Source organism: Protopterus annectens, chromosome 1.part1, assembly GCF_019279795.1.
Source record: "Protopterus annectens isolate FY-2018-M chromosome 1.part1, PAN1.0, whole genome shotgun sequence".
In the NCBI taxonomy this organism is placed as follows: domain Eukaryota; kingdom Metazoa; phylum Chordata; order Ceratodontiformes; family Protopteridae; genus Protopterus; species Protopterus annectens.
In genome coordinates this window covers 1,420,368,601-1,420,385,323 of record NC_056726.1, presented here as the reverse complement: position 1 = coordinate 1,420,385,323, position 16,723 = coordinate 1,420,368,601, and the positions used below count along the sequence as shown (strand labels likewise).

At 38.9% G+C, this 16,723-nt stretch overlaps 1 protein-coding gene across 1 annotated transcript in view; it reads right to left on the bottom strand.

The window, feature by feature from the left end:
• Window positions 1-16,723, bottom strand: part of LOC122810795 (ervatamin-C-like) — a 577,987-nt gene that overhangs the window by 77,660 nt on the left and 483,604 nt on the right. Inside the window, exon 6 of the mRNA XM_044082359.1 lies at window positions 6,719-6,875. Coding sequence (XP_043938294.1) covers window positions 6,719-6,875 — 157 coding nt within the window. The remainder of the gene's footprint in view (window positions 1-6,718; window positions 6,876-16,723) is intronic.

Below are 16,723 nucleotides of genomic sequence, written 5' to 3'. Positions count from 1 at the left end.
GTTGTTAGAGAACTAGTCACTTTCATCAGCAATGAGCTGTTTTCTGACCATCAAGTACAATAATGATTTTTTTTTTCATTTTCCAGTTAATTTTCAAAGATATTTTCTCAAAATTCAGAGAGGTTACAACCCCCCCCCCCCCCTGTAGACCTCCCTTATTTGGCTGATCGTTGAATATAATGCTCCAATTTGCATTTATATCTTACTAAATATGTACCCAGCTAGAAATAACTCAAAATTTCATAATTAAGAGTATCAAAAGTTTAGGCTTCCTTAGCAAATAGATAGATTTAGAAGTCTTTCATTTAATTCAGTCTCTTAGACTCCTAAATATACACCATTTCTTGTCAATTAGGCTGTGAAAGATCAAGTTTTTCTAGATCTTCTTCATCTCAGAAATACTAATAATATGAGTAGGATGTGTTCCAAAACTTTCATCTTACATTCTAATGTAAATAGGGCTTCTTGGATGCAATGTTATGAGTACTTGTGCCAAAACTATCAATTTGTATCGTAACATAAAATAATGGCTTCTTGGAGGGGTATGTTCATTACTTAAAGAACTCCTTGCCTGTGGAACAAACTTATTTTGAAATTTAAATGGTGCAACACCTTATCCTCCTTCAAGTTATGTCTTTATGATGTGATGGTTTCACATAAATTCAACAAAGTGATTAACAGTATAGCCCTTATTAAGAAGGGTGATAAACCCTTCACGAATACTTCCCAGGTTGCAGGGCTGGGCTATACACCAATGTTGAAATAGACTGCATAGTTCAAAAGTATTTACTTGACTGGAGGTATAGGTGACTACTGTGGAGCCTAGCCCAATTCTCCCACAGCATTCTCTAGTTAAATGACTTGCGCAAAGTCACAAAGTAGACAAATGGAGGCTGACAGAATCAAGTCTTGGACTATGGGAAGTAGCTCATAGCTGTAATTCTCTACAATAACTACCAGGCATAACAACACAGGCCTATATAATGGCTACAGTAGAGTCTGAATGCAGAACGATCTGCATTTGAAACAGATATGATAACCCCTATACTACAGGACCCATCTAAAATGCTTGGCTTGCCTGGGATGAAAATCAAGGATCTCTCATATGCAAAGTTAGAATCATACCACCACATCAACAACCAATGAACCGTAATGGAGCTCAAGAGGCTAGAGAGATAATTAAGATGGTTGAAGAAAGCTTTAGAAAAAGAGGATGTGAGTAAGGGAAGGCAGGAATGAGAATGAGTTAATGAAAGAATAAACTTCAGATTTTAAGATTATCTCAACTGTGCAAACCTTTACAGAATGTCTAGATTTTCACCTCATATTTTTGGTCTGTCATACAACTGGTGGTTTCCTGACAAATCATTGAGTATTGAAGTCAATAAGTTATAACTTAAATTTCAGTTTCATACTTCTGCTAGCTCAGAACCTGTTATTCTAACAATTGTTCTAAGTTTATAACAGCATTTAAAATTTGTTGTTCTGATTTTGATCCCCCCCCCCACACATTATTTTTAGTTTTGTCCAGATTTTTTGGATGTTGAGAGATTGGAGCTGGAAAGGAAAAATGCTGTGTGGTGGATCCATGTGGATGTATGTGCAAAATCCCTCACTCACAAATTAACTCTCAAAATTGGGAGGAAGCAGCAGAAGGGATGGAAAACAGACAAGGTGGTAGAATATTTAGGAAGAAAGAAAGAGGAAATGCTTTAGAAGATATTTATGAGGATATGTAAAGAGATGCAGAAGAGAAATCATGGGAACAATGTCAGAAGGATGAGTTTTGGAAAATGGAGTGTTTGACAAAAGGGGAAACAAAATGATTTTGGAAGGGAATATAACCACAGAGGAGGAAAAATTCTGAAAAAGATTATTTGAGGAAGGGTAAAGAATATGGAGATGATGGGTTTTAGGATTATTTAATTGTTTTTTTATTGGCATTTGTTTACCGGAAAGTCCAAATGGCCACAGGTGCCTTTTTCAGAGGAGGCTGGTCTCCTAAGTATCATATTTAATGCAATCAATATTTACAATAACACATTTTATAATGCAGTTTCACTGAATACATAGCATCATAGTCAGTATAATGCCATTTTTATTGATATTCACAAACATTACATTCACAAGCCTTATACCGACACTTTACAGGTAGAAGAGTGATCTATATGATAGAAAGAGTAATTTAAGAAATACAATAGCATGAGGTATTAGAAGAGATAAACACATATGACTTTTAACAGAGAAGTAGTGATGGAATAGTAATTTGGTTGTGCTACTTAGAAGTAGGTATAGTTGTTAAGAGGTAGAATAAAGTGAGTTATTAGAAGGGGATAAGCAGGTTAAGTGATGTAGTACTTTAAAGGAAAGTTTAAGAAATGTGATGAAGGGTATTATTTTAGTAATGGTTTGAAAAGATAAATGTGTGTGATAGTCTTGATTGATATTATGTTCAAGAAAGAAGTTGTGGAATTAATAACAGCTGGTTGTTAGACAATGTGATGGATGGAGGCATGCAACTTTATTCAATAAGATTCTAATTATAATTCAGCAAAGTATGGAAGGGGAAGATGGCTGTTTTCTTATCTACCCCTTAAAGAGATGATCAATGTGGAAGAGCGAGAGAGAATGTATGTGGTAAATAAGGAGAAAAGCATTAGAGGTATAAGAGGTATTAGAAACAGGAGAAGTAGTGGATATTAGTACCTCCGCATTATGCATAGCAATCTCTGCCCAAATCTTCTTCCACCACTGACATATTAATGACATCTAGGTTGCAATAACAGGCTTCATCTTTCAATGTGTATTTTCAAAAGGACAGAAAGTCTGAGAAACAGGTTTTGTGCCGGCTTACATTTTCTGAAGAATATGAAGTCTGAAAGGTAGGCAAAGTTGACAGAACACCCTTTGGAACTTTCACTTGGAACCGCCAGCTTCCAAAACTTCAGGCTACCTTCCACATACTCAAACTGTCAAGTAGCTCAAGCTGAGCTGATTAAGAAACAAGTTTGGGCATGAAGCCCTTCAGAGCTTTCCTGTCAGCAGAAAGAAGGAGGCTGAGCTCTGAAAGGACAATGCAAAAAAAAAAAAACAACATAAATGTCCACACTCCAGCATAAAAAACACACCCAAAAAACAAGGGGGTGGAGGAAGTGAGTGGCTACTGCAGCAGTGATTATTCAAACATTTACTCTTATGGTCAGTTCATCTTACACAACAGTACTATTTTCATCATACTTAAAGATTTACTAGTCAGTTATTTCAGAAATTTGCAAGAGAATGGAACTTTGTACATGTTACTAGTAGTCCAGAATATCCACAGTCAAATGGTCTAGGTAAACGTGCAGTGCAGACTGCAAAGCAATTACTTGAGAGGTCAGAGAGTGACAATACTGATGTCTATATGAATTTACATAATCTCAGAAACATACGCCGTGACAATATACTTAGCTCGCCTGCTCAGAGACTTCTATCTAGACAAACCAGAACAACACTACCTATCAGTTCCAGTTTGTTGAGGCCTAAAGCTAAGAACAACAAATCAATTAGAGCTCAACTATTCAGAAAGTGCATTCTTTCCAGAAGTCCAACTATGATAAATCAAGCAGATTTCTTCGTCCACTGAAAGAAGGAAAGACAGTGAAAATACAAATGGTGAAAGGTTTCGACTGGATTTGTTAAGTTACAGGTATATATTCCGAGCCAAGATCCTACTTTATAGAATTTGAGGGTATGGAGCACAGGAGAAATTGCAGACATCTTCTTCCTGTATCAGAATCGATACTGCAGCATTGTTCCTGTGATACAGACTCTAGATCTCACAGTAACCTAGACAATGTTCCTGTTCCAGAATGTGTCTTGACTTCTTCTTCTATTTCTGATGATGTTGCTAATGTCCCGAAAGTTGAACATTCCGCACAGACAGGCCCATTTGCTAAATCTGATTCTAATTTCTATGTCACTCGATTTGGTCATATTTCCAGACCTAGTGTGAAAAAGACAGAGACCTGGGCTTAACTGTATATATGTGTATTTACTTTTGTATAATTGCATGACCAAGAATTATTTATACTGACTGCATGTCAATACTATTTTCAAAATTGCATGACTTATTTCTCAAAGAGAGAGGATGTAGAACAGAGTGTGCACTGTCTTTAAGAAGCATTTCAAGGACTGAACATGCATGTATAAAAAGTGAGAAAGTGCTATAGTCAGTGCCATTTTGAGAGTGCATCCAGACTGTGAACATGTATGAATGTAATAGGCAATTTGTTTATAAGTTTACCTGTTAAAGTATTAAGCCTCAATCCTGATGTGTTTGTACATAATAAAGTTGCTTGAACAGAACCCATGAAGTCTCATCTATTACGTATATAGGACACTGGAGAAAAGAAAGGTGCGTGTTATATGAGATGGGTTTCAAAATAGGTTGAAGTAGGAGACTGCAGAATGGAAGGGGGAAGGTTGTGGAGAGAGGCACCAAGAAATTGGGATGGTGCTTACTGGATTAAAAGGATTAGTCTGGTGTTTGATTAGCAAAGGCAATTAAGCCTTAAGTGACAGAAGACTCCTGCTAGGTTAAAACAATAAAGATCTATATCTCACAGTATGTGTTGGAGATGCCAAGAAGAGGAGCAAGATGATTCCATAATCAGTTAGAATGTTTAAGTCTGGAAATGCTATGGGGTACAGTTATAGGATTTGGGAAGAAGTGCTCAGGAAGTTTATTTTGTTATTTTTTTTTTAATTTTTTTACATTTAACAATTAACATTTGCTGTCCAAGGTAAAGCACCATTTTCAGGCTCATCCTGAAAAACTGAATACAGTCATAGCAGACAAAAAAGTAGTTGATAGTACAAATGAAGAGTATAAAAACTACACTAAGCATGCAAAAACACTGTAACAATATCGTACATATAACCTAGTATGAGTCTATCTGATATAATATCCAGCACACAGAAACATTATAAATACATAGCAAAAATCTGTCCATCAATGTAGGAATCTGTCCAGTATCAAGGTATACACAATAGTATTTATAGAGTTATTGTACATTACTTTATTAATGATGGTGAGCTTAACAAGGGGGATGGTGAAGGACAGGTAGAACAGTGAATGAAGTACAGTAGAAGGAAGAGCTATGAGGTCCTTATTAGTGACCTCATCAGCATAGCATAAATGGGTTGTATTGCAAAACTTTAGAAACACAAAGCTTCATGTCAAGCCTGATGTCCATAAACATTAAGGTAAAAAAGGGTAAAAAAAAGTCACACAGACAAACCATTCCGTAAAAACTGCAAGAGAACCCCAGTCAAGCTAAGGCTTTCACTGTGTAATACCTTAAACTTCCTGTAATGGAGGCCCATGGAATATATGCAAATGACCCCTTCAGGACATATAGTGTTTCAGCTACATTGCTTCTGAATACTCATGGCTTTTTTATGTTTTAATCTTTATGGGTTCATTAATGCCCAGAAATATTCCTAGGTGAAATGGACAGCTCAGGAGCCACAAAATAAAAATAAAAGATTTATTTTTTGGTTATTAGTTCTGTTCTTTCCTGGTTCCTCATTTGACTTGTGGTTTTGAGTTCATTAACACCCATAAAGCCAAACCCCACTAGCTGTGGACATGCATGTTTTGCTGTTAGTTGGGATATTTTGCAGGCACTTTAATGTTTATGGATTTCAGGCTTCATATGGAGCTTTGTATTTGTAATGTATAGCTAAACAATCCATTTAAGCTGTGCTGATGAGCTCACTAAAAAGGCCAAAACGTATTTCTACAGCTAGTGGGATTTGTCTTTATGTACATTAATGAGCCCATAAAGACTTAAATATAGTATGCTATGGGCCTTCAGAGGCCATTTAGCTGAAAGTGTTGTCGCCTCACAGTAAGACGTTGTCCTGTTTGATTCTCAGCTAAAGCGTCTTCTCTGTGGAGACATGCGTGAATGGGTGTACCTTTGTTGAAGGTTGTGCATCAGAGCTGGCAACTTGGTACATAAAAATCTACTGCCAATCATCAGCGGACGGGAGTTCCGCTGTGGTGACCCCTAACCGGGAAAAGCCGAAAGACACAACAACAACTGTATGCCTTTATAGGTTCATTTGCATATATCCAATGGGCTTCCATTATAGGAGGTTTAATGTATTGTAAATTCCAGCCTGGTTGGATTTGTCTTACAGTTCTTACTATGTTAGGAACATTAAAATGAAAACAAAATTTTCTCTTGTAATATCAGCACAATTAATACATTTTTTTCATATTTTCTTTTCACTTTGGCACAACTGGCAAAAGCAGTGAAACGCCTGTCAGATGGTAACCCTAACTCTGGAATATTACTGGTAGGATGACAATAATAAATTAACAAGCAAAAATAAAAAAAAATACTGTTTTTCAGATCATAAAACAACCCGAATGAGTTAGCAATGCAGACTACTAGACCCGTTTATTATTCTCTGATTGTACTAGCAACAGAATGACAATAAAGTTTTGATGCTCAGCAGATCACTGAGTTACTCACAAATAGCAGAATCTCTCAGCTGACCTGTTCAAACAAAAACTCCCACCAGAATAAAACTGCTAAGAAAACATACCTTACTTTCTTGTAATTGTATTTAATTTGTCAAAAGATAATATGGTATCATATCGATAGGATATTGTGAAGTTTCCCAAAAATTATGAAAACAAACAGAAACCAAGCCAGATGAGTACCTTTTTTGTAGAGGTGAAAGTCTTTCATAAGACCAAAACCTGATGATGTGGGTCCATGCGTAACAATATCCTTTGCAATTCTGCTTGCAGTAACATTCTCGATATTTGAGATAACAACATGCACTAGACGTCTTTTATTAAAGTCACATCGACCTTCCTGAAATTCAGAACACTCATATTACTTAGACATTCAGTCAAACTTTATAAACAAAATATTACAGCAAATAAAATAATTCAACATGATTATTACAGGTGAATGCAAACAGGCATAGGTATAAAAGTTCGAGAAAGGACAGAACAGAGGAAGGAAGGAATGACGGAAGGAAGTAAATAGTTTCAGTATCTATTTAACATTCACAAGTACTGAAGTAACATGTCCTAGAATTCAGGAAAAAAAAACATTCATAGCTTGCAGTAATTGCCTTCCACAGTTATTATACATTGCCTGTGAAGAAATGAGACTTTATGAGAAAATAAATCATAAATTGAATTCATCTTAAAGTACAGTCTAGGTCCATGTGACTTAGAAAGTTATTTCTTTTCATGACATATGCATATTCTCATACGTTGTTTGCTCATCTATACAGAAGTAAAATTGATTTTATTTATTTATTTAAGTTTGATGACCGGGGAAGTCCACTGAGCCAAGAAGATCCTGTTTTCAGTGGAGGCCCAGGGAGAAAAGCTTCACAATAATTGCAAGTTACATTTCACATGTTACAAAAGGACATAGTTCATACAGCTAATTAAACATTCTTTTTTTTTCTTATTTAACATTTGTTGACCAGGAAAGTCTGGCTAGGTTCCACAGATCCTGTTATCAGCAGAGGCCCAGGGAGAAATGCTCCAGAAACATGTCTTTAGAATGTGGGAGGAAACCCACACAAACACAGGGAGAACATGCAAACTCCACACAGAAGGTACCCCAGCCAAGAATCAAACCAGAGAACCTCTTGCTGTGAGGCGACAGCATTAACCGCTGCACCACTGCGCCACCACAATACAAATTTACAGATAAGCTCCATGATATTTGCAATTGGCTTGTCACAATGTTACAAAAATGAAAAGACACAATTCAATACAAAAATGTCAACATTTACATAGTGAATATTTTTGTTATAAACTCAATTGTAGGTTTAACATTTCAAAATATATACCTACTAGCCATTAGTAGGTTAGGTAAACATTATGCATGGGAGGGTAATAGTATATTTGAGATTGGAGAATATAGTACAATAGATATTAGAGAGAAAATTAGTTTTTGGTAGGGGAGGGATTGTTTTGGATGGGATGAAGTAATAGTAGAGGTATTTGGATTTCATTACCTATTCAGTACAGTCAATGTTATGATAAGAAACCACAAGAATGTACTGTCAGCAGGATCTTTCAGAAACGCAAAGAGCTCTTTCGGGTCAGTCAAACAAAACTATAAAATTGTTTCATTTATACTGTGGTTTTACTATAAAAATAAGACCTCTCTCTGTCTTTGCCTTAGAAGATACAGCTTAATTTTACTTGGTCACCTATGACTATGTTCTTCAGTAAAGAGATTTTTTGCTTGGCTGAAGTCTAAGTTTTGTATCCTTCCTTAACAGTTACCTCAATGGTGAGAAAATGTGATTCCGAGACAGCTTTGGCCCCACTGAGAAAGACCTCATTATTTGCTCCTTAGTATGTATCTGAATCACACTCTAGCTAATATTAGTTCAGTGAGACTTGACAGTGGTAGTGGTCTCCCCAGCACCCCATGAATTGCATTGGTAAAGGCATGTCACTCACACACACACACACACACACACACACACACACACACACACACACACACACACACACACACGAACATAACACAAACACATTAACCCATCAACAAACAATTCCCACTACAGTCAGTCACATTCATAGATTCATAGGTACAGAGCTGTATAATTGGACACCTACACTTACCAGTGCGCTCTACATGGCATTAAACCATGTATTAGTAACTGCACACGTGTAAGGAGAGTCTGGAGGGAGTACAGTTTCTTGGTTAGGCTCCTAGCACTGAGCAGTAACACCTTAAGATTCCTTTTGGGTTGCTTTTGCTAAGTCAGAAATAGTGTCAGATTGTCATTGCTTAAAAAAGGCACTATGGGGGAGAACATTATTTTAGCCAATATTCAAAAGCCTAGAGAGGATAGATGCAGACCATCCATGGCAAAGCAACGTGGTTTGTTGACCATATCCTCCCATGCTGACAAATATTCTACCCCAACATGACTTGTATTGTGTTTGGTTGGGGGTTGCTGAGGATTCTTTTTGTAAGATGAATGTGTAGGAGGTCTTTAGGATTTAAAAAGGTTTCTTAAAGTGCCTCAGCATATAATGGTCTATGTGTTAGCTCAGTAATATATGTGGTGGGTGTAATGCTTATCTTACTGATGGCCTGATTGTTATTTTGAGTGTTTTTGTGTGAGAGTCTTGCCTCCAGTGACATTGTGTAATTACATCTCTCACATATTATATCCACTTCTCTAAGCATTAGTTGGTTGTCAGTGAACATGAGACAAATCTGACATTGTGTTAGGGTGCCCATATCTACCAAGCTGCTGGCACAGAAATTAGGAAAGTGCCCATCCATGGTGTCAGGTCATTTTTACATGAACTACAAATGGGTGGTACAACATGCTAACGTAAGCCCTATGATGGTAGAAACTTCGACTAGGCTATGTATGACTGAAGTCATGTTACAGTGCTCCTCATAGTACAAGCATATTGCTATTTTGTTACAGGAAAAGTTTTATAGGTTTCTAAGTTACCACAAGGCATTGCTAAACACGACTTGTGTGATAAGTAGCAGAATTTATAGACTCAAAGAAAAGGGATTAAACCATCTAAAAAGCCCTCTAGCCAGTGAAATGTTATCACTTTAACCGAACCTGTATATTTTCCAATTGTCAGTCTGAGAACAGATACATGGATGCAAAGCGTTTTTATATACAGCAAAACTGAGCCAAGAGCTGAGGAAACACAACAAATGTAAAGATGCAAAGAAAATTGATAAAAAAAAAAACCCTCTGGCTGATGAAACAGTCTCACTTTAAGCCTCCCTGTGTGTTTCCCAACTCAAAAAGACCAGAATATCCATCTACAGCCACCAGATTTGCAGCCGCAGTCTTTTTAATGCAAGAACTACCTTTGTATAGCCAAAACTGAAAAGGTACCAACTAGTTACAATAAGTAACTGTCACTTTAAACCACTTTCTGTCTTTCCCGTCTCAAATAGACCAGGTTGATTTTCTACTGCCATTAGAATTGTAGGCCAGTCTTCTTAAAGTAAAAGCATACTTTAGTTAGCCAAAACTAAAAGGGTATCAGAAACAAATCAAACAACTAGTACAAGTAATTCTCTTTTAAGTCTACATGCGTGTGTCCCATCTCAGACAGACCAGGCTACCTTTCTACTTAGAATCATAGTTATATACTAAGCTAATAGCCATCAGGGTGTTTATAAGCCTACAAAACAAAATACAAGCCAAGCAAGAAATTAAGAGCTGAACTCACTTTATGTAAGCATCTGCTACCTCAGCATTTCACCTTCAAGGATAAATTACAGTCTCATACAGGTCCATTTATACAATGCCCCCTACTGATTGGTTACATCATAATTTTCAAATGCATCCTTCTTTACAAACATATAAATATTAACAAACAAAAGCACCATGAAAGGTCTTGTTGAAAAAAAATATGAATAAAAAAGACAAAAGCTCAACAAGACCACCACAGCTTCCAGTATGATAAAAATTCCAGTTTAATGAGTAGGACAAGCGCTTTCACGGAGACACTCTACGCTTCATCAAATCCTTAAAACAACTCCAAAGAATGCATCATTATATAGTGTCACTATAGCATTTAATCATTCCATCACAAAATTAACTAATTAAATGATCACATAGTAATAAAACAATCAATTACTAAATATACAAAAATAACACAATAAAAGCAAGCTATTCAAAGCGACGTGCATCCAATACTGGCTTGATACAAATACTATTATTCAAGCCAGGATAAATGTGTGCTTGCAACTTAAAAATCCATTTTAACTCCATATGTTCAATAAAGTTGTCATTATTACCACCCCTCCTATTAGGTACAGCAATTTGTAAAACCGTAAAACTAAAACTATGAGATGAGAATTCTACAATGTGCTTTGCTAGAGCATTGCCTAAATGCCTATGCTTGATGTCATACAAATGGTGGTACACTCTGTTCCTAAGGCGTTTTGTTGTCTTGCCTACATAGAAATAATTATATCCATCACAAGTAGCCAAATAAATGAGGTTAGAAGTATTACAAGTGGCTCAAAACCTGGGTTCAGACTCGTATTGCAACACAGGATGGATGAATTTCTGGGTATGCATCACACTGCTGCACATCTTACAGTTTTTGCATGGATAAGTGCCAAGTTCACCCGCCATAGTCAACTTACAGGTTCTATTCCCACATAATAACTGCTTCATGTTCTGGTTATTCTTATATGTAAACTTTGGCACTTGTCCAACTAATTTCATCGTGTCTCTATCTGCCATCAAAAATGCCAATTCTTCTTCATAATCTCCTGTACCTTCCTATTATCTGTAGTGTATTTAGTTATTAATCGAATCCCATATTTCCCATCACCTTGTGTGCGATCTTTCCATGGAACAATACCCCTAGTTAAAGATCTAGGTTGCACTGCATCTGAATTGTTTGTGTGTTTTAGCTGCTTTTCTGTATATATAGACTTCTTTGTATATGTAGACTAGCTACTTATTCTGCTGTATTACTGCCTCTTAAATCGTTTTTCAGTTGTGTACTTGCCTTGCTTCATTTAAAAAGTTTTAAATTGCTAATTTTGTAGAGTTTTAATTGCATTTACTGTTTAGGACTACACACTCAGGTGGGTTAGCCTTTTCTGTGTTTATTTACTGTATTATTGCATTGTTTAGCCTGTTTCAACAACAACAAAAAAATACTATCTTGTTTGCTCGTTTCCCACCTTTCCTAGCCAGTCCATATTCTAAGGCTTTGCTTGTCTCAGGACTTTATTTTCTGTGTTCAGAGCTATCCAGACCTTGCTGTGGTAGAGGGAAGTCCTACTACATACCAGTGGTAGTGGTGAGCATTGTACTGCCTATCTAACGCTAGAGGAGTGGTTTCCAACTCTGAAATTGTAAGCCTTTTTGAGCTGATTTCTATCCCTTTCAGCTTTCCGGCTTAAATACGCATGTGTTTGCACATTTTTCGCATCGTGCAGCACTGCAAGGCTACAGTTAATCTATTCCAGGTGCCAGAAAGTCTGCTCTTCAAATTTTCCCTTACAACTAGCTGGTTTCACAGTAGTAGCACTAAAATCTGAACCCCTGTGACTACCACTTGCTCTAGAACCTGCTGGAAAACACTAGGAAACTGAAAACTGATAAAAGCACTCAACTCTCCTTGTCAATAAAGAGAAATTAATCGTAGGCACTAAACAGCCTATAATTGCAAAGTACCTTGCAAAGGTAAGGGAAAACAGCTCTTAAACTTTACAAAAAAAGCACCTAAACAGGCATGTCCAAGGGTCAGCTTCCGGTGATTTCTTCTGTCAACCTGGTCAATCTGGGCATACTGGTGCAATACGGCAACTGCCTCATGTACACAGACAATCATCTCCTCCTACCACCCAACACTACCTGCAAGAGATGCACTTACATAACTAAACTGGAAGCAAAGCTCTCTCCGGCCAAGATTGTGCTAGACAGTCAAGAGGAGAAGGTTAACACCTGCACTACACCTCAAGCAACTGATAGCCCTTCAAAACCCACACCATCAACACCCACACATAGCAACACTAAACCCACATATGCGGAAGCCCTTAACATTAACCTGCCCAAGCAACAAGGACCTCTGAAGCTGAAACGCAAACAAACACCAGTCACAACCAAAGTTACACATAGCTCACAACACCAGTGTGCCACCCAACAACAGCCCCTAAGGCAAGACAATGTACCCAACACTTTAGTCATAGGTGACTCTATAGTCAGGCACACTGATGTCCCACTCACCAGGCTGAACATGGAGACAAATACAGTCAGCTGCCTGTCGGGTGCCAGGATCTGCCACATAACGCATGCACTGAAGTCACTCCACAACAACTACAAATACAACTCTGTCATTCTCCATGCTGGAGTGAATGACTTCAGACATACGTCTCTGGACTACATGAAAAGAGACATGGAAGAGGTCTTGGATCATGTGGCCCAGGCAGGAATGACCCTAGCTCTGGGTAGCATTCTGCCTTCACCCTGAATGATACCACAGTATAAGGGCAAAATGATTGATTTCAACAATTGACTAAGCTTCTGGTGTCATTCAAAGGGGATCCAGTATCTGTCTGCCTGGGAAGACATGATCGACAAACCACGATGCTTTGCCAGAGATGGTCTGCACCTGTCACCCCAGGGATTTAGGTTACTGGCTAAAGCTCTTCCACCCCTATAGTGCCTTTCTTAGGCAGGGTTCAATGGATAAAACCACCACCGTAACAGATACAAGCATGCAAAATCTGGAGGTAATGCTACTCAATGCTAGACGTCTAAACCTCAAAATGCACTCTCTCAAGGCACTCCTAAAAATGGAGAACACTGATATCTGTGCAGTAACTGAGACCTGGTTCAAGGCACCAGACAGCACCCCTGCAATACCAGGCTACAACTATTACCACACCTTTCGGCCACAAAACCAAGACCAAAACAATAAAGGTGGAGGAGTGTCCATATTCACCAATTATATTCACACCTCCATGCTAGTTGCCCAACACAATGCATCTGAAATTCACCAGGTGCAAGTAACACTAGGTATGACTGCAATCCAAATTGTAGCTTGCTACAGATCCCCCACCATACCCCAGGATTCTCACTACACCTTTCTAAACATACTGGAAAATATTAAGATACAACCAAACACCCTAATACTGGGTGATTTCAACTACCTTGCCATTAACTGGGAAAACTACTCAGGTACCAACTCCTTTTCCCAACGGTTCTTGGAATTCATAAATTCCAACACCCTGGATCAACTAAACCATTGTCCCACCAGGGGCTCCTATATTCTAGACCTGGGCATTACCAACATGGGAGATAGATGCTCCACAACAGAGGTCATCCCCTCATTGGTCAGGTCTGACCATAAGCAAATCAGCCTTAACATCCACATCCCACCCCCACCCCCCATTAAGGAAACCTCCTTAAAAAACTTCTCCAAAGCCAACTTCATGCTACTGAAGTCAGAAGTGACAAACTTCATGACACCCATGCAGACGGGATCTGAAAGTTCGACTGCAGAATCCTACACTAAGGCACTGTACGAGCACATCCACTCATGCATGAATCGTGCCATCCCAAATAGAACCAAGATGCTCTTCTCCAAAAAGAGGAAGCCAATCTTCTGGTCCCCTGCTATAAACAAACTATACAACAGAAGGAAGAAACTGTTGCAGAAAAGAGGAAAATCCCAGGATGCAAAAAACTCCCTCACCAGCCTCAGTAAGAAGCTGAGATCCCTCATAAAATCCTCAAAAGCTAGTTACGAAAATAAAATTGCCAAAGATTCCAAAGACAACCACAAGGCATTCTATAGTTATGTCAAGAATCTAAATGGCAATACTCAGATCTGCTCTGAGCTACAACAGAATGGCATTAAATGTACTGATCCCAAGGATATTGCCAATATCCTGGCAGATAGATTTAGTGCCAGCTTCACCCCCCCCTCTCACCCCCTAAAGGGCCCATCTTAATACCAAAAGATTGCCAAATTCCGGTAATCACGGCCACACAGGTAGAAACCACACTCTCCAAAGCTAAGAATACAGCATTCATGGGACCAGATGACATCCCAGGCTGTGTACTACATGAACTACAAAATGAACTGCCACCTCACCTAAGTGTCATGTTTAATCATAGCCTCGCCTCAGGCTTCATGCCCACTGAGTGGCACACAGCTACAGTTATCCCACTCCACGAGGGGGGGATCCACCTTGGATCTTGGGAACTACCGTCCCATCAGTCTGACAAGCCTGATATGCAAGGGCATGGAACGCATTATCATGGAACTTATAAACAAAGACATTGGCAGCCTTCAAACACTGGACCTCACCCAGTTTGGGTTTGTGAAGGGCTGATCTTGTCTTCTGAATCTAATTAACTTCTTCAAATAAGTCTCCAGAGCTGCAGATGAGAGTAAGGCGGTCCACACAGCCTATCTGGACCTCGCCAAGGCCTTTGACACCATCCCCCACTCTGGAATCACAGATAAAATTACTAAGCTGGGCATAAATCCCTATGTCACTCGATGGGTTGCCAACTGGCTTACTGACAGAACCCAGACTGTAAAAGTAGCCAACTTCATATCCAGCTCCAGACAAGTGACATGTGGAGTACCTCAGGGTTCAGTCCTAGGACCACTCTTGTTTGGCATCTACTTCTCTGAAGTACAGGCCAACACTAAGGGACTCTGACTAACAAAGTTCACAGATGACTGCAAACTGGGAGCCATTATTGAATCCCCAAATGATGTGGATATTCTACAAAAGGGCCTTACAGAAACAGATGCCTGTTGCCAGAGCCATGGGCTCAAGCTTAATGCCAAGAAATGTATAGTTATTCCCTTTGGAAAAAAACATGTACCCATGAATTACCACATAGGTGGCAGTACACTAAACATCAAAAATGTGATGAGAGAGTTAGGGAAACAGGTGGACAGTGGTTTCACTTTCGATAACCACATCGCCACAACAATCAGGAAATCCTTCTATGTGGCACACCACATCACTATGGGCTTTTCATCCAGAAAAAAGGAGGTCATTATCCCACTGTATTCATCCCTCATTAGACCCATTATAGAGTATAATGCCCCATTTGGTATGTACCTCACAAGACATCTGCAACAGCTGGAAAGTCCACAGAAATACCTCACTAAAAGAATCACAGGCCTAAAGCAGATGCCTTATGCTGACCATCTAAAAAAACTCCAGCTATACTCTGTGGCATTTCATCTACTCAGCGGCGATCTCTGCTTAACATACAAGGCCATGTCAAAACCTGAACTGTTGGACATGCTACACTTAAAGAAATCCCAATCCCTCAGAGCCACATGCTCCAGGGATCTAAACCTTGCCATCACAATGAACAAAACATGCTGGAGGGATAGGATCCTGACCCAGAGACTCCCCAGACTCTGGAATAGATTGCCCATACATGTCAAGCAGAGCGCCTCATTGGCCCTCTTCAAAAGGAACATTGATGATTGGATGGGAGATAGGAAATTCACCCCGGAGATCATGTCAATCGCCCTGCTAGACAGGGGTCCAGAGAAGTAAATATTGTGGGAAGAAATATCCAGGGAATTGTTATGGCTAAGCTTGTATAGGCCCTAGGGCCGATAGCCTAGTACCAACCTATGAGCCTATGAACCTAATAATCTCATCCTTTGCCATAGAAAAGTCCAACTCCTTATAACCCCTATCTAAGAACCAATGTTTTCCAGATAATCTACTTCATGTTCTAAAATAACCCTATCGCTACAAATCCTTTTCATTCTATTCAATTGACCTTTCATAATATTAGGAAAGACATGCTGTGGATGCATGCTGCTGTACTCACGCAGGCTATTACGCCAACATTCTTTATGAAAAAGGCCTGTAGTTATTTTGCCCTTCTTATCCTTATACAATCTAACATCTAAGAAATCCACAGTTTCAGACCATTGTGCCCATTGTTTGTTACTTCATTTGTCGTACATCTATACCTCCAAATGGCTGATACTGCTCTATCGGAAGGGAACCCAACCTTGCCTAGAGATCGGGAACAGTTGACTTGGGAAAGAGTATTGTCACAAAATGATAATCCTTTGCTTACCATGATTTCCATTTTTGAGTGACCCTGAGAGGCATGAGGGTGCTGTGTATGCCTTCGTATGGGGACACACATCCGCTGTTGCTCAAGCAGTGGC